The sequence below is a fragment of the Scomber scombrus genome, chromosome 17 (assembly GCF_963691925.1).
Source record: "Scomber scombrus chromosome 17, fScoSco1.1, whole genome shotgun sequence".
NCBI lineage: Eukaryota > Metazoa > Chordata > Actinopteri > Scombriformes > Scombridae > Scomber > Scomber scombrus.
Genome location: NC_084986.1, coordinates 9,086,083 through 9,105,769, shown reverse-complemented (window position 1 = coordinate 9,105,769; position 19,687 = coordinate 9,086,083). Strand labels below are relative to the sequence as shown.

Sequence of the window (19,687 nt, the reverse complement as noted above, 5' to 3'; positions counted from 1 at the left end):
TTGAAAGCATCAAATGAAGACAGCACTTATACGGCATCAATAACCAACCTTATTTATTTTCTCCCAAATTTGTCTAAAAGTGGCCTATTTCATCTTTTTGTGTCACCTGCCAAATAGTCACCTCATTACTGAAATTCATTAAAAGAAGTTACAGTCATGCTAGTTACTACAGGAATTGACATTTACACTGTAGATTCTAGGATTCTGTACTGTGGTTTGTAGTACATAGGCAGAAGAAAAGAAAAACAGTAGAGATGCTTTTTCTTTAAAAAAAAAAAAAAAAGAGCAGTTAGGTTTCAAATCAAAACACCATGCAGAGAAAAAAAAGTGGCACGTTTCAAACCAAATATTCAAAATTGTATCATGGCTTCAAATCAGTTCCTAGAAAAAAGGACACTTAAAAAAAAAAAAAAAAAAAAATACTTTGATTTGTTTCTTTAAACCCATTTGAGAGAACAGAGGTGCATGGTGGGCAGCCTCAGAAATGTTCTAATTCGGAACAAATAACACTAGAGATGGGAGAGCCTGAGCTGCCAGTCACTATACTTATTTATCAGATAACTTCACAGTAGGTAGAGTTATTCTGATAAATTCAAACTATGACTGTTCAGTTACTGATAGCACTCCTATGTCTATCTGACACCTGGCAATAAATACTTTGACAAACAAGTTTTTGTTCATTCTGACATCAAGAAATACTCATCATAAATGTTAGTGTATTTTTCTGGAGACATCTAAGGGAAGACTTATTTCTCACATTCTACGGAAAAAAATAAAAATTCAACTTTTAAGAAAACATGCACTGCGTAAACACACCTGCTGAATCCATGACGACAGAACAAGGGAGTTAACTTCAGTAAAAACAACTTTTTTCCCCCCGTCCATCTGTGAAATAAAACTGAAAATTTAACCCGAGCTGAATTTTTGTGCAAGCCTTCCCACAAACTTTAGCATTTGGCCAGTACAATGTAGTTCTGTGCTGTGTATGGATTCAGCAAATGTCTTCAGCAGTCTTCAACCATGTTGTAACAAGGGTTCAATACAGAAAAAGAGGATTCACAGGCAGATGCTACAGCTGCAAGAGAGCCATTCAGTCTCCTTTCACACACACCCACACACACACACTTGCGCTGTCACAGATGGGCAAAGGTAAAGCTGTAGCCCTCCCAACCTGAGAAAATGATTGTCAAGCATGCACACAGCATACAATTTTTAGTTAATTTCACAATTCAAAGTAAGAAAATTGTTCTACCCATTAACTCATTGAGATGGTTTGATTTAGAATGGCCTTAATACATTTTCAGAGGTTACAGAGAGAAGGAATAATAGCAATTCATCTGGAAAAGAATAAAAAAGAGAAAAAAAAGGAACAAAAAAAGGATTTTAATACCAAAAGCAAACCCTGTTTAGGGTCCGGTTGTGTGTGCTTTTCAAACTAAATTATTGATCACATGGCCACACTAGAATTACAAAATAGATAAAAGTAAAATCAACAATAACAATGAAGTAGTGCTATGGTTTTATACATAATATACACAAGTTAACAGTGATCTCTAGACTTTATTATCCATAGACTTATGAGCAAAAGGCGCTAGGTCACAGTGGGTTTCACTTAGTTAACACTTTAGAATGCTAATGCTAGTTATACTCGTTCACCACTAGGGGGAGTGATATATGTGACAGGAGCTAGGGTCTCTACAGGAGGTACTATCAAAACTTATCTGAAGATACCACCACGATGTTACCTTCACATCCCGGCAACATGCTACGAGATTTCTGCCCCTTCTCGTCTGTTCTGTGCTTGAAACCATGTTGTGTCGCTAACTTATTGTAGCACAGCTATACTCTAAAAAGGACAATACATGGTGTGAATTAATAGCTTTGAGCCTGGAGTATCCTGTTTGCAGAGAGAGATCATTGTGTAGCCTAAAGCCTCCAAATCAATGAAGAAAAGTGGTGAATCTGTGTGAAACTAGCTGCCAGTTGTCAACGCTGAATAAGCTCAGAGATAAAAACCTGTTGAACACGCAACGTTGTACATGTGAGTGGCAGAACTAACAGGTCCATTTAGTAGCTATCTTAGCCAGTCTTAAGAGAGTGTTTGTAGAAAGAATCCTGGGTGGTGTAGGCAGTAGGGAGCACGGCATGATGGGTTGTGTAGGCGCAGATAGCAAGAGGTGTTTTCAGGTGAGTGTAGGTACTGTTGATCCTGATCTTTCTCTCTCTGTCTCTCGCGCTGGTTGCCATGCTACAGCGGCCCTTTGAACTGGTTCCCAGAGAGGTGCTGTCTGATGGACAGCTTTGATCCCGCTGCATCACCCAGCTTTCTCCACACCACCTGCAAGCAGAGGCAGAGAGAGAAGTTGAGAGGAGGGAGAGGAAAGAGCAAGATATACAGAAAGAGACAGGCAAGACATAGAGACTGAGAGAGTAATGCTGGGAAGAAGAAAAAAAAAAAAAACTTTCTTCTTCAAGAGTGAAAACTTCAAATGCTCACATTTTGACTTTGAGCTGCAAAGGCTACACGCACACACACAGACGCACACAGACGCACACACACACAACAGTAGAGCTATCTCTGTATCTGTCCTCTGTGTCTACAAGGCAGAGATCTCCGACTGAGCGAGAGGGGCCCCCGGGGGACTCCAGTGATATTACAGAGGTACTATTGTAGCGCTCCCCAGATTCCTGGCCTGTCACATACCTCTGCAGGGCCCAGATAGCCCAGCTCTCATTCTCCCTCTCTAATCAGCCGACCTTTTTATCCTGGACCGAGCCTTTCAGCACCACCACAGAAGGATGGAGGGAAATGAGTGGGGGCGGAAGGAGGAGCGGAAAAATGGAGGGGTGAGGGGTGAGGCTGAGGCGCGGGGCGGGAAGGGGGGAGTGCTCTTTTCCCTGCCGCTCCAGTTTAATTGCCCTGACAGCACATCTACGAGCCTCTACTTAGGACGTCCAGTTTAGAGTTGGCGTTGCAGCACGGATGAGGGAGTGGTGGAGATGGATAGAGAGAAAAAGAGAGGAAGAAAGAGCGAGCGGGAGCGATGCGCCTGGGACACTGCTGCAAGTGTCATTCCAAACCAAATGAGTCTAAATGAGGGTTCCTCATTAGTGAAAGCAGCTCAAAACCTGACCTGATTTACACACAGAAGAGAACTGAAAAACTGACCATCAGACAAACATGAACATTATGGAGATTATGTTCCCTTGTTTACAGCAACGGCCAGCATTATTCCTCACAAAGGAAAAAGTACAACAGTTTTTACTTGCATCTAACTATGCAGCGATATCCAAACGTATTCCAGAATGTAGGAAGGTAGCATTGAATACAACATAATAGAGGAACAATCCAGGAGGAGGGGAATTGTTGCACTTACGTTGCACATCTCTCGCACGATGGCCTTCTCTTTCTCACTGAGATCATCCTCATAGTCCTCGGGAAGCTGCTTGTCCAAGTTCTCGTGGACCTCCAGCACCTGAAGGCAGACACAATGCTGAGTGTGTGTATTTGTTTTTGTGCATAGATACATTAGTGTATGAGCCTCACTGAAGATTAATGCAGAATTTGGTTTGTAAGATATACAATTTTCTTTTAATATAATTAAATCTTGCATTTTGTATGTACCAAAATATGGGGCCATCTTTGGACAGTGCACGCCCCGATACAAAAAAATTTGATTTCAACCAGGGTAATGTTGATCAGAAAAGTGGCAGTTTTTTCACTAGTTTCCCTAAAATTTAAATAACCAAGTGAAATAGGTAATAGTAGAAATACCTTCATGGCATGCACCACAGCCTCAGGCTTCTGGACGGAGGACAGGTAACCTGTGGCAGGAGAGGACTCACTGGTTGGGAGTCGGCCCGTACCCTGAGGCGAGAAAAAGAAACGTTTAAAAAAAATTTGTGGCATTTCTTTCACATTACACAGTGCACAACAACAACCGAGATGAGTGAGAGTAAGGGTGACCTGTGATAAAGGTCAAGAGCTGAGTCTGAGCCCACAACATCTGGAGGACACGCTGCAGCCTGTCAAGCTGCCGTGATGTCACATCTGCTGTCACATACAGTTTAACCTCATGAAGTGAGCACTGAGTCATGGAGCTCTACATTTGAGTGAAACTCAAGATACCTTAATTGAAAACAGAAAAATAAATCACACATGCCATGTCACTGGGTGTTTGCTTCAGATTTAACAGATTTCTTGTACTGTAGCACTGAAAATGTCATCCCCTTCATCTCAACTCATATCAGCTCTCCTTCCCTTGTGTTTTTCTCTCCGTCTTGCATTCACCACGTGTTCAACTCTCAGCCAGGTCTGCTACCTGCACAGTGTGATTTAACCGGCTGTGATGGGAGCAGCCAGCCAGGAAGAAGACCAGGAGGTTGCTTGACTCATCCCACCCCCCCGGTTGGTTCCAGACAGTGGCTCTCTGTTCAAGAGACACAGAGATCTCTGGGACACACAATGACACCATTCACTGTAACCTGGCATCAGGGCCTTGCATTAGACACAGTTCTGTGGCTATGTTAGCCCCGGTTCAATTCTCTGCTCACTGGTAAATGCATTTGTCAGCTCCTACCACACCCACTGGCCCCATTTGGGTGAAAGATTTTACAAATACCACAGTGATAAAATAATAAGAAGATGTTTTGCCGACAGTCTATTCATATCAAATCATGCATATGAAAATTTGATTTCTTAGCCCGTCTTGCAGGTTATACCTGACAACTTCTCCCCTGACAACCACTGAACGCCATACAATTATATTGAATGTGCATTTTATTATTTCGTCAGAAGGTGAAAGGTCACTGATATGCTTGATTTGTGAAACAAAAATAAGGAACATTGTGGTGGTTTTACTATTTTTGGGAAAAAATTGATGTTATCCTTACATAGTTACACTGGTAAGAAAAATGTAAACATGTTATGGTTGGCTGCCATACAGCTTAAAATTAATAAGCTTTGATATCAGAAAATCATGGACATCATGCAAAGGTTAATGTGAATTTTGGGTGTTTCAGCATCCTCAAAAGTCCCGGATCTAGAAACCAATCACAGCCAATATTCGATTTAATGCTACGTGTGATTGGCCCACAAACTCAGCAGCTACAACCCATTCACTCTGTGATGGTGATGTTAAATATTTGACAGACTTGGCAGTTCAGTGTGCCAAGATGCCACAAAAAAAATAATATTTTAATTATTTAAACACTTTCAAAATGTATTTGTGTAAAAATCATTTTGATGGGGAGGAGTGGTGGCATTTTACACAATTGAATGCCTCCATTCAAATGATGGGTATTGAATGTACAAAAGTACTATATTGGTATCGGTGTCACTTTAAGGGTATTGGTATTAGTACTAGTATCATAATGGTCTAAATAATACTCTTCCCTACCTCCAAGACTTTTTTTATATAGTATAAAAACCTATTGAACCACCCTTCAGAAGTATGTACTGAAGTACTGTATAGGGCTACGTCCACACACTAGTAAACACATTTCCCAAGGCTAAGTCTATATTTGAAATATATATATTATAGCAATCCTCTTGAGAAATACAAACACATGTCCCACTGTGTTAAGTCTATTTCTTTTTGTTGAAGGTCACAGCAACAAGTGTATCAGCTGAATTTCCCGTACAGCTTTTCTGCTGTGGACTTTGAAGTCGACTATAAGAAAATAAAAATGCAAATCAATGTTGCCTCCTTTGATGCTATGTTCTGTGGGTTAAAGCTATTATTTGAAATGTGTAAACACTTCCTGCTAGTGCTGGGGCCAGGATGGTTTTTCAGTTTATTTTGCGCCGGAGCCGTGCAGTAAAGAAAAGGGTTTGGACAGTGCAGAGACACAGCCGGCTCCAGGCAATGTTTACTGTTCATATGGTTGTACAGTTGGGGATGGCTTGCCTGCATAAACAGGCCTGATTTAGGCCTTGCAGGATAAGAGGGGAAAGCAAACGTTGTGAAAATCAATAGTTTGTAGTTTGAGCAAGCAGAATGAGACCCGACTGTTGAGTGTTTCTGAGAATCACACAGGCTGCCTGCTTTCTTTCTCTATCCATCTTTTCTTTTCATCTTTCTCGCTCATTTTCAATCTGACAATCTCACGCACACTCACTGACCTGAAACTGGGGCTGAACAAAGAGACAACGGACTAGATATAAAGGATGAGCTGATAGATTAGGATGGCTACACACAACCAGAGTTCACTGAAGTTCTGCTGTTGTTGCTGTCCGTGGCCCCACATCTCTCATCTTTTCTTTCGCTCTTTCTCTCCCTGTTCATCTTCCAACGAGGGCTTTCTCTCACACATGGGTGAACTTGGGCCACATTAGAGAGCATGCAATCGATCACTACGGAGCTCAACCTGAGTACATCTCCATGGAGTTGTCACGACAACAAAGCCATCATAAGAGGAGGACACGCATCACAAGAATACGTTATTTTATACTGCATGCAACTGCTTTGGTGAATCATAAGCCTGCTGAATTTGCATTGGGCTTTCAAGATTATGGTGTTTTTCTTTATCCTGAGGATGAGGAAGGAGAATTAGGGAAGGCTAACAAAAATGCTACTGAGCCACATTATGAGTTGTTAGAGCTTGAACCATGAAAAGCACTAAAAGTCAGGATATCTGCATTAATTCCAACCACTTTTTTTATGCCTCTAAAATAATCCTCCAATTTGCTTCATCACTGAATATCTATGATAGGAAAACATCTGTATCAACATATAATATACCAATATAACATTTTTAAGAGAACAAACAATATATATAAACTAACATAACAATACTTCGATGAAGTGTAAAGGTTAGATATATTGAACGTATTCCACTCTAAACAGTCATATATTCGCAAGCTAACATTCATTTATTCGGTTAGCTAGTTCAGTTAGCTTCTTCATAGTCACACTAGATATTTAGTATAGTAATAACAAGGCTAAGTTTTAATTTACTAATAGCTTGTGCAACTGCAAGTCACATTCCTCAAGTGCATGTCTGTCCTGGTTAAAGCCAGTTGATGGATAATATAAAGGAATGTTAAATATACCTAAATATGTCAACACAAATCCACTTCCACTTTTCAGCCTCAGTCAGAATGACATCAGATGTCACGTTGCTAAGGAGCAAAAATTCACACCTCGAGTCAATATCGTGACCTTGTTTCACATGAAACTGCACCGAGAAATGAAATGCATGGAGACAGCCCATCAAGATAATTTGCAGTTTATGCTTCATCCCACGGGGAGAGACTTCTCCTGGGAGTCAAGGTTCATGGATATTATTTAGTGGCACCAACCTCCAAGAAGAGGCGAGTTTGACCCACAAGCTTAAAAGGTGCAGGCTGGTTCTAAACGCTGCCTCACACTGGGCCTGTGATTAAAACACAATATAGATTTTTACACGGGGAAGATTTAGTCCTCTGGGTACTGGCATAGCCCGGCTCTGACCTTTCTTAAGCAGTCAGAAAACAATTACCCAGCCTCTCCTCCCCAGACAGTGGCAGGGTTAGGGGTGGCGGTGGATTGTAGCGGATTATTACTTTCATAGTGGGATTCGGTTCAAACAGGCTCCAGGGAGGACTGAGGCAGCTCAAGGGCCAGGAAATGGGAGGAAGAGAGGGGATGGCTGACTCCTTTAATTCTCCATCCTTGTCTAACTTAGTTTCCACTCTTCCTCCTTTATTTTACAGTCTGTCTTATCTTACTCATGCAATATCTCCTCTCTAACTCTCTTCTTCTTTTTCTTCTTCTTCTCCCCTCTATTTCTCTCTTCCCGTGTATGAATGTGGGTTTCACTTCCTGTCGTGTGTAAGAGGGAATGAAGTTGCCTGTGGAGGTATAATTGGTGGGTTAGAAGCAATGTGAATTAGAGCCGACTTGACTTGATTCCACTGCGGAGGCACCGGTGACAGTCCTCCCTACAATTAAGTGCGTGTCTGTGTGCAATTGAATTCGGTTTCGATATGTAACCATGTTTGTGTAAGCAACCTCATGGTGCATAAGTGGCCACAATGGCTATGACTGTTTAAGTGGCCGAATATGACTGATCATCCCTCTATGTGTGGGTATGTGTGTGTGTGTGTGTGTGTGTGTTTGCCTCCTGGGTACTGACCATGTGCATGGCTTCCTGGCGTTGCGGCAGCGAGGACAGCTGGGACTCTGAGTGGTAGAGGGTCATTCCCTTCCTCAGGGCACGAAGGTCACCTGGGTTGCACTGCTGGACACAAATGGGCAAAAAACAAACACACAAATACAAAAATAGGGATATGAGTGCAATGTCAACTAAATATACCTAGAGAGTTTAAGAGAGATTATTAATCAAAAGGCAACAATAAGTACATGCACACTGTCAGGAAGTCATTTCTTTGAATAAAAATCAATGTATATGCATCTATTAGTCTACATATGATAAGTTACAATGAACTGCTTAGTATTAGAGCCCAGCTGATACTGTACTTTTAATGTCAATACAAATACAAGATAGAAACTAAAATCCAATAACAATATTGTTAGATATTTTCTTTTTGTACATTAACATTTACATTTGAGAAGAGCCCGACCAATATTAGATTTTTGAGGCTGATATTGACATTGCTATGTAAGCGTTTAAAAGTCCAAAAACAATACACTGGCCTTGATTTATTTGTGAACATAAACATAACAAAACATGTTTGATAAGATCCCTTAAATTTGCTGTAACTTAACTTAACTCAAATCAATTTTATTAAGAAGTTATGTAGTCTGCAGTACTTTTAAGTACGGTTCAGTACGTTACATTTCTCTATGGTGGATGTAATAGAGACACTAAAATACATGATATAGATACCTTTGACGGCTTTGCTTCTTTTTTTGTTGTTGGTTGACTTCTTCATGATTACCAATATATTACCAATTATTAGTTTTAGAACCAATGTATTTGTCAACCTGTACTGTGCATTTAAGTAATGATGTTTTACAGCTAAAGGAAACTTTGCAATCAAAGATGACAGCTACAGTAAATATCTAGAGCAAATATGAGATAACTAAATTATTTCAAGTAACTACAAACAGAAACACATTAAACACACTAAATTAACTAAACTGACAAAACTTTAAGTTAAAAAATACATTAAAATATTGTATTAAAATTCGAATTGCTACAGTTTACAATTTCTTTCTCCATATTTGCCTATATATGCATGTTGATATCGATATACCTGATATCATAAGATAACACAAATATTGGCCTGCCTCCAATATTGGCCTGCTGATATAACAGTCAGGCTGGACTTTCTATAATAACATATTTAGTGATGGTTAATTAAGGACTGTGGCTTTGCCCCCCTCCTGCACTGGCACCTGCACTCTCATCGTCACTCTGACGACATTGCTTCAAGCACTTCCTTTGCCAAGCTGATTCTTATCTGTTTTGGCTTTTTACATAAATGGCACTTCACAGCACTGGCACTGGATCACGTTGTGCCATCATTGAGGGCCATTACGCAGGAACAGTGTTGCTAAGATTTGTCCTCATTAGTGGCCAAAGACCACTGGTTCCTGGGGGCCGTAACCAGCCTAACTTCTCACTGTAGGCAGCAACACCACTGTTCCTTATGACATTTCTCATGTCACGCACTAGTGTTCCCTCTGCGCGGCTCGCCATGTAAACACACATGATGCCCGGCAGCACTCGAGCTATAAATAACCCAATGAGCTGTTGGTGTGCGTCTATGAATGCATGGACAATGTGCTGTGATTTCTGTCTCTGTTATCTGTCTGGGTGTCCCACACTCACACACACAAACACACACACACACACACACATGCACACATACATACAAACAAAAAGGTGAGCAGTCAAATACGCAATTTGCACACACATAAAGCCACAATCTGCACTCCCCTTGTCGTTTGTCTTTTAATATTCCCTCCTCCTCTTCGCCTCTCCAGCTTAGTATCCTGTCGGTGTTCCTCTAACCTTTCCCAATCCTTCCCTTGGCACTTCTTGATCTATCCTTTGGGTTTCTATATTCATGCCTTCAATTCTGTACCTTGGCTAGTATCTCATTGTCATTTCTCCAGGCTTAGAGTATGTCACAAAATGTCATATCCGGTGGACTGAAATAAACAATTCATAACCTGAGCACATCTATTAACTTGGATGAGAAGAGCTGGTGTGATCAGTAACATATTCGAGTTTTCTGATGAGATTTCTCTCATCTAACTAGGACTTTTTCTTTATCTTTAGTTTAGCTTCACAAACAAACCGAGGCACGTTTTAAAACTTGACCTCCCTCCCTGAGTTGACCGTGACCACTGAGAAAGCTATTTGTTTGCCAGACAGCTGGGGACAGTTGGCCCTCTGTGGTCTTCTTGGCTGAAACTCCCGGCTCCTCCATCGCTACATTCATCACAGTGTTCTTGATGCTGACAGGAAGAAGCTGTGGACGCCACGCATCATTTCCTGTTTGAGTTATGAGGGGCAGGGGTGATGCCGCCTTGACAAAAGGGCAGCGAGGATAGCAGCATGCTCCTTGAGCGCCATAATTTAATGGAATACAGAAGTGAATCAGTGCTGACATTGGGTTGTCTCCCATGGCAACCCATTTCAGTATTATATTAACTTTTTGTACCTTTTTAACCTTTTTCTGCAGGTATATATTTAGCATAAATCAATTAACCAGAACATGCCTATATATATTTTAGTTTCTCAAGTCAATAAATCAATCATATAATAACTCTGTCGTGAATGAGTCATAATTCATTAACCTCCGTCATCATTCGAATCCACGGGACCTGACTCCAGGCCACTCTCACAAAATGAGTTAAATTATCCAGCAGTTAACAAATGGAGTGTCATCTGAATCTGTCATATAAATCATTAAATTCTCAGCATCACACTGAGCTCTTAATTGTTAATGATAAAGTGAGGCATTGAGCATGTAGTCAAATCCACAGAGTGCCTCACACTTCAATGACTTAACAGAGATAAGTAACGGTTGAAAAACATGTGAGATCTGAGTGGGAGAAAAGTTAAAGAGATAATTGTGTACATGGATGTTTGGGGCTAAGTGTGAATGTGCACACACCTGTTTTCCTCATTGTGGGTACACCTGTGCTGTTTAGGCCCTTGTTAATATCCACCGTGGGACAATGTTGTCCCTCCCTACTCCTTTTAGTAGTGTAAAAATCCTCCAGCAAATCTGGTGGAGGGTCAACATTCCTGCGATAAGAGGCTATTGTTCCCTCAACATAAGTTTCACTGGGCCAGTTTCACAACACAGGATGTTAGGTAATATGTCCATTTAGGCAAGTAATCCATTGTAACAGTTTCACCTGCTTAGTAAGTAGGCTATTGCATAAGAGTAAAACTGAATAGTAAAATACAGGAAAGGTCAACAGGCTCATATTTTCATGGCAAATCTTACATGTTCATGGAAAGCAAACAACCTTTCAAGATAGTATGTTTCACTTAAGACATTCCTGCATTCTTCATTTGCACTCACATACCAGTTGTTGGCCATGCATAATGGATGCCTGGATCTACCTGTATCTGCCCCGGTATCTTAAATTATTCAGCCCACCAGACGTCCCGACAAGCCAGGACAAGCGTGTGTCATTTATGCACCAAAGCACAATGTAGCATTTATTCACCCGGGGTACCTTGTGCCAAACATTGACTGCGCTGTGCCAAACAGCTCCAAGGACAGGAAAAAGCTTTCTTGCCAGAACAGGCCACATACAAGCAGGGCCACCTGTGTTCATTCATTAGCATAGCATGCTAGCAGTGAAAAAAGGGGCCAAAAAACAGGATTGGACACATAAGCAAAACCTTTACAAAGTAATGCACTCAAATTCCTTTGTGCTCGTGACACTAACGCTGTGTCAGACAGGTGATGCTGTTCTATATTAATGTTTAAAGCTTCACTTTATTTGAACTGCTCTGTATTAAACTATGACAGATAAATTATTAAGTTCAACACCACATACTTGAATAACGTTAAAGAAATGGTGCAACCTTTTGGGAAACATGCTGAGAGTTAGATGACTGATATCACTTTCATATCTCTACAGTAACCATAAGGTTGTACAGCAGGTGGTTAGCTGAGCTTAGCATAAAGACTGGAAACAAGAAGAAACAGTTAGCCTGCCTTTGATCAAAGGTTAAAAAAATCAGCATCTCTAAAGCTCACTATATCTCATGTGTTCTATCTGTACAAAAATCTAATTAAAAATAGTCTTTTTTTTAGAGGGGGTTATGTCGGGGACTATTTCTTGGCGGGGTGCAGTGATTTGCTGGACAACGTGTCATCAACTTTATTTTTTTCTGTCCAGACTAAACAAGATTAAAAAGTGTTAATAAGTGAGCTTTAGAGATGCTGGTAGGAAGATTTTTTAACCTTTGTACAAAGTCAGGTTATTTGTTTCCCCCTATTTTTGTGCTGAGGTAAACTAAGAGTTGCCTGGCTGGAGTTTCATATTACTGTGCACGTACTGATCTTCTCATATAATTCTCAGTAAGGAACAGAATAACCTTATTTCCAAAATGTCTAACCTTTTCTTTAAACAGTACCATAGAGCAGAACCAGCACCTGCCTGAAAGTGTCAACGTAAACTAAATATTACACTGTTTGTTACTGCAACTGAGTACATTACATTGTACAGGTGTTGCTTTTATGGTGTCCTCCCTCTGTATAAGAGAAAGCAACCAGCTCAAAGCTGTGAAAAGTCCCACCACCAGACAGATAAAAGAGTGAAAAGACAAAAAGGGCTCGACCGATTGACCAGCAGAGGAGCATTTCAGAAGAGCCGACGAACAGTGGCATTTAAGAAAGTTACCTTTTTCGTCTGTATCTGTGATAAGCTATACCGGCTATAAGCCTAGGGAGAGAAAAACATAATGGTGTATTGGTTTGTTATTTGATTATTGTCGGTTTGGAGCCATTAACAACCAGGATACTAACTGTATGCTCCACAAAAGATGAAAATATTATTACAAAAAAACCTTTTCAGCTTCAATAGTCATGGTCAGTCCACATTTTTATTACATTTCTGTAAGTCACAACTGTTTTATATTTTGAAGTATTCAATGAACAAGTGGTAAAGTCCTATTACTGCAAAAACATACTCATCCCAACCTAAAAAAACCCCACTATCCTCTCAGTGTGAACAAGGACTATTAGTCGACTTTAAGAAGCAAGTTAATATTATATGCCTTGATGTAACACTGCTGTGAGACAGAGTAGCACCTAATTGCAGCACTTAAGAGCTAATTATGAGGATCATTTAGGTTTCGTATCAGTGATTCCAGCCTACACTAGTGCCTAGATATAACTCTGCTGGGAGATAACTGGGGAAAGAGGAATCAGTATTATAAAAAAAAAAGAAAAAAAAGAAAAGAATAAAGGCTTCAAATCAAAAAGCTGTTTAAACTGAAACTGCTCGACTGTGTGCTGTCTGACTTGCATTCAGATGAGTTGCATCATAAAGCATTACTTTAAAAACTGAAAGATGAGGATTTACCAATAATTCATTATTTGATCCCCCTCACACTTTATGTAACACACACCACTGCAGACTGACATGTGACCTCCTGTTGAACCAGCACAGAAATCCAACCTCTCCCCCCCTCCACCACCTCCTCTTCCTCATCCTCACACTCCCACCTCCACTCACTCAGCTCCTCCATCCACCAAATTTGGGTGAAGTCAGAGCAAGGTTAACTTTGGGAGAGCTTCTTTACTCTGTCACTGTCACTTAATACCTCCTTCCCCTCCTTTTCCTCCTCTCATCTCTCCTCCACTCCCGCAGTTCGCCGAAGGGGCTAACATCACTGCTCGCTACTGAAGCTTACCGACTCCCCATGAATTAAACATGGATAAACATACTCTCCAACTAACAGGCAGGCTGTTGTGAGGGGGCGGCTTCATAGACGCATCGGGCACAACACTTTATCTCATCCCAGCTGCCGATCACATGTTTTTGGGTTGGATTAAAAAGTTGCACAAGAGGGGGTTGAGTGAGTTCAAATGGTACTGGACTGGGCTTGTAGTGCCACTCACACATCTGCAAGTGACAGAAAGAGAGGAAGAGAGAGAGGGAGAGACGTATGTGTGCACCTCACCTGAGAGAGAAGCTTATTGTTGTCGTCCTCCAGGATCCGCACTTTAGTCTCCAGCTGCCTGATGTAGTTGGAGGAGGAATCTGGAGGAGAGACGGAGAAGAAAAGAGGGGAGGAGAAGAGATTAGCATTTCAAAGACCTCAAGCGGAAAACAGGCAGGCAGGACCACTGGAGCAAAAGGACCACATAGAGCTCCAAAGGTTGCTGTGTACTTTGAGAGACCAAAAAGCTCCTGGAGGAAGGGAATTCTCCTACTGAGGGTTTTTCAGGTCATTGTTAATGTCTTTAAGGGTAGGTTCACAATTTTTCCAGTCAGTCTTAAACCAACAGTCAGGTGAACACTGACAGAGGTTTACCTCGATGTAATCATTCCTCCTGTTCATACTGGCTATTAAAAGATCCCCTTCAAGTTGTGGTTTTAATGTAAGTGATGGGGGCCAAAATCCACAGTGTGCCCACATAGTCATTTTGTGTAAGAAGTTGATCTGAAGCTTATATGAGGGTTCAGCAGTCTGAAGTTGAACTAACAGAGTTAGTCATGTCAAGATTTTAGCATCAAATTTCCTTTTTTCAGTTTCCTCAGAGCGTTTCCCTGTTGAGCTGTGGTTTAAGTATAGTAACAAAAAGAGGGAATTTAGCACTAAAAAGACTGTAATATTGAAAGATATCTACTTGATTTGACTCATTTGGATGACTGAAGCTTCATATTAGTTTCAGATAAACTACATTTTTGTACAGAAAGAGGGCTGCCAATGGGTTTTGGCCCTTATCACTTGCATTTTAAATGCATAATGAAGGGATCTTCTAATAGCCAGTATGAGCAGGACGAATGATCATGGTGAGAAAACATGTTTAATTGTTTATTTTGGTACCTGACTGTTGTCTTAAGAAGGTAAATGAAAAAATGTACCTAACCTGTGAGTTGAAATATGTGCAATATTTGGAACTCCAATTGAACAGTGATGTTCTTGCTAATTTGTTCTGACTAACAGTCAAAAACCCAAAGATACTGAATTTAGAATAATATAAAACAGAGTAAGAAAAAAAAAATTCACATTTAGAGACTCATATTTCTTCTTACGATTCCTTTGTGACAATTCATTTTTTGACTAAATCTATTAATCACCAAACTGTTAAATCTCTAAATTTAAACTTGTTGGCTTTTAGGAAAACTGTAACTACTTCTAGTATTATTCTGCAAGTCCATCTACCATCCATTCAGCCATCTATGGTGCCTTGTAAAAAGTTCACATGTGCTTAAAAAAAACTAGCTGTAAATTGATGTCAAAGGTCAAGCACTGAGCATTCCCAGATTAGCAGTGTTCACACCCCGTACTTGACTGGGGTCATTTCCCAGTTTGGCTCACATTCCCCTGCGCCACTCACTTAGTGAGAAACAGATATCATCTCCATATTTGAGATTTATTTCATTACACATGACACACAAGTGTGGTTGGGGCCTAATGGCTCCACAGAGACTCCCATAACTGTAGTTGATCCTGAAAAAAAAGCTGCAATTCTGCATTTACTTAAATCCAGGGTTTTCCTTAGGTAGACTGATGTGATATTATTTGACTACATACTACGCATTTTTACATAGTTTTGGACTATTATCATTACAATATTCATAACAAAAACAAAGGTGACAACATTAGCAAGAATACAAATGAAACAGAAATTATCCTTCACATTTTTTTGAGTTGCTCTAAATTGCGAATTTAGAGCAACTATAAATGACAGCAAAACGCAGTAGAGAACTCTCAATATAGTTTCTTTCTGTTGAAGGCGCTGTGAAAAAACACGTAGGCGCTGCGCCTAAGTCGTATAATGGTAAGAAAAACCCAGGAATCAACTCTACTGAGTTCAAACCAGGGACAGGATCTGTGTGAAGTTTGTCTTGGTAGGTGGCACAGAGCCTGTTATCTAAAAAGGCATGTTTAATTTACAGTGCGAGATCAAAGCCGAGTTGCGCAGAGGAGCTGCGCTCAGCAACTAGTCGGAAGCTAGTCAGGAGCACACCAGTGCACACACAGCTTTACTTTATTTAGTTTTCTAAGTGGAAGAACAGAAAGGCAGAGAGTGGAGACGATGATGGAGAAATAGGAAACAAAGCCGTCAGGGAGTGTTACTGATAAAAATGCTGGGTGGAGTCACTGCTGTAGGGGAATGCACACACACTCTTACTACACACACTCTTACTACTCTCTCTCTCTCACACACACACACACAATCATAACATGTTGCATCAGTGAGGTAACGCTGACCTTGGTTTGTTATGTATAACTGAAATGTTATTAAAGCTGAAATGTTATTAAAATGCATTGTCACCATGCATTATATACAGATGTATAAACCAATATCCCCTCACAAACATATGCACACATGCATGCACATGTTCACACTCACACTCATTTTCCTGTTTTTATTTTGTTATATATATAGTTACATATATTTAGTTTGCCATCACTTTAAAAAAAAATTTAGGTGGAGGCTTCAAATTAGTCAATTTAGGGTTTCTGAGTCTCCCTGCACTGTATATTATTTGTTCTTTGTTATTTTTGTGTAATTTTTAATTTGTGCAAACTAAACTAAACTAAACTAAACTAAACTAAACTAAACTAAACTAAACTAAACCAAAGCTATAACCAGGTTGATCCACACTGTGCAACCAGGGGGTGCTGTTCTGCACAGACACACTATTAAAAACACACACGCTGACAACCTGGATTCTCAATAGCAGCTACACCCTTGTTTTTAATCCAGGTGAACATGAGTCAACATGGACATGTACTTGAGTGAGCAAGTTTTGTCACCTTTCTGTAATAACTCAACATTATCCGTTATAATGTAAATGAAACAAACAAACTGCGCTATCGGGGGGGGGGGGGGGGGTTATAGAAACCAGGTTAACATATTTGCATTTCTGTTGAAGAATGTTGTCTTAAAAGGGGTTTTTAACAACCTTGTGTCCAAAATAATTGAATTACTTGCACTGAAGATGACATTAGGATAAACAGTCGCCACTCCCTCAACTCTCCCTTCTCTTTGTTTCAACACATCCCTCTGCTGTAACTTCTCCACGCACCGTTGGTTCTTCTTTAACAATTCATAAGTGTTTGAGAAAATGAACGACAGAACTTGTTTTCATTTCTCGTCACTTTTACTCAGCAATTAAAACTAAATGCAAGCTAAGCTCCCCAAAACTTGTAAAACTTTTTTTTTTTTTTTAATTAAAAAAAGGTCATGGCCTCCACTGGTGCTGCAAACAAATCTATCCTCATCTGTCCCTCACAGCTCATCCTGCTTCATTTTCATATTTGATGCGTTTAGTGTCACTTGGCTTGAAGAACATCTCACCACCCATGACGCAAATGAAAACTGCATAATTAAAACTGCGTGAGAGGTTTGACGTGTTACAGGGAAGAACATGTAACCACTGTTTCTTTAAAGGTCTGCACAATGAGCAAGATATTTCCTTCTTAACTTTGGAAAATAATCCCAATTCAAGGTCCACATGGGTTTCCACAGCTGAACAGCACTGCATAGTTTCTCAGTACCAAGCTTGTCCTGTCACTCAGTCCAAATGTTCTATATCATTAATATAACTGAAACATGTCAGCCATTGTTTAAAAATATGGTAGCGGATCCTGACAAATTTGATTACTGCCTTAACTAAATTTCTCCCAGTAACTTGGTTACAAAGTAAGAATCATTACAACCACTGATCTGGAACTAGTGTCTACTTGAGATTGAGTTATGATGCAGTATTAATAGCTATTATTTTTAAAAGATGCTTATTTTCTCCCAAACCCAGCTTTAAATCTTTTTTCAAATGAACAAAACTGATCTCTTTCTCAAGACCTGAGAGTAGACAAGAGTGCATTGCCCCAGCTGGGTCTTCAGGCCTATTTATGTTCAGCCCCTTGACTTTTGGGAGGGGCGGTGCAGACAGTGCTGTCAGTTGGCTGGTTAGTCAAGCTACAAGAGGAGGCTGCAGTGGCCAGAGCTGGTAATCCTCTCTCTCTGCCTTGTGACCCTTTAATCTGGATTCATCTGCTGGCCTGATCTGCGGCCAGATCTCAAGCCGATTAGGATGAAGGTTCCTCAGCCTTCACTCATCACCAGCACACTCAAACAACAAAAGAGAGAAGCCCCAGAAAGAGGGGGAGGATGAAAAAATGAACGTGTGTTGCTTTTTCTCCCTCTTTGCTGTGTATATTTTGATTACTTACACAGATTGAAATCTTGCCATCAGTAATCCAATAAAGTCAAAAGTCATCTGAGTCTGTCAGGCTTATTTTTATCTCCTTGGAACAAATTAAACAAAAATTAAGATGAGCACATATTCGACTGGAGGAACCCAGAATTGGCCTAAAGTGAGGAGTCCCACAGCCAGAAGCAGTCTGAGTAGCTCCAGATACCACAGCATCCCTCCTATTGCACTCCCCATCTATAAGCCTTTGATGTGTTATAGGGGGTTACATTAAATCTCACAGCGCATCACTTCAGCATCACACATGGCATGATTAAGTGGTCCTGCTCAAATATGTGCTGATCTGCCGTGGGAACATTCACAAGAACACAAATCACGCACAAAACACTTCAACACCTCCACATACACACAAACTGACAGTACACATGCATGCTGCATGCACAGAGCCGCAGGGATCTGCTGGGAGAATCCAGCCGTCCCCCTCTCTTTAACACCCAGCTCCACGGAGCCATCCTGGTGGGAGAGAGGGTCAGGCAATTAAAGCGTTCCCTCTGTCCCTCGCCACTCCTCCATTCTTTTATCCCTCCATCCCTCCAGCTCACATCCTTCCCCTCGTCACTTCTCCACGGGGCACGAGGTAAAGCTACAGATCGTACAGGGATCGCATAGCCAAGCCTAAATAATTACCGTGCAAAACTCAGCTCACCATCTACTCTTTTATACACAACAAGCACCTAGGGAGAGGCCATTATTACTTATGCATAACCTGAATGCTATCTTAAGAGCCAATAAAGTGACTGAAAGGCGCTGTGAAGAAGCAGCAAAATAAAAATGCCCAACTAGGCAGTAAACAATACAGAGAGAGGCACAGAAACTATACTGAGGGAGTATAGTGTTGCTCGCCCAATAAATCAAGCTGATGGATCTTAATGTGAGAACATGTGTGTGTGTGTGTTCGTGTTTGTGCAAGACAAAAGGTGACGGTGGCGCGAGTCCGGCCTTCTCCCTGCACGTCACTTTGAATCACGTCAGTGCCACTGTGACCCACTTCCAGCAGCCACTCCCTGCTTAACTGTGCTCCACTCCTTCATCAACCGCTTCTCTCTCTGTTTGAACACATTCCCTCTGCGGTGACTTCTCCCACCCATTGTCATTGTCTTTGTGTTCTTCTTAAACAGCACATAAGCATATACACATTTTTGGAAGACGCTGGTCCAATGAGTTGTTTAAATGATGAGAAAATGAACGCTGAAACTTGTGTGTATTATTTTCTCTTCACTTTTTACCCAGCGACTTACTTCATGTAAAAGAAGCTCCCAAAAAACTTGCAATACTTAAAAAAAAAAAAAAAAAGGTCATGACCCCCA

At 40.7% G+C, this 19,687-nt stretch overlaps 1 protein-coding gene across 2 annotated transcripts in view; it reads right to left on the bottom strand.

Moving 5' to 3' along the window:
* Nucleotides 1-41: 41 nt before the first annotated feature.
* Nucleotides 42-19,687, bottom strand: part of ccdc85cb (coiled-coil domain containing 85C, b) — a 47,638-nt gene continuing 27,992 nt past the window's right edge. The window contains exons 2-7 of one of the 2 annotated variants that reach the window (XM_062437561.1): nucleotides 14,110-14,189; nucleotides 12,825-12,866; nucleotides 8,119-8,223; nucleotides 3,776-3,868; nucleotides 3,378-3,476; nucleotides 42-2,338 (exon numbers count right to left, since the gene is read on the bottom strand). In XM_062437561.1, coding sequence (XP_062293545.1) covers nucleotides 2,249-2,338; nucleotides 3,378-3,476; nucleotides 3,776-3,868; nucleotides 8,119-8,223; nucleotides 12,825-12,866; nucleotides 14,110-14,189 — 509 coding nt within the window. In that variant the 3' untranslated portion in view covers nucleotides 42-2,248. The remainder of the gene's footprint in view (nucleotides 2,339-3,377; nucleotides 3,477-3,775; nucleotides 3,869-8,118; nucleotides 8,224-12,824; nucleotides 12,867-14,109; nucleotides 14,190-19,687) is intronic. The other variant, XM_062437562.1, reaches the window with a different exon arrangement.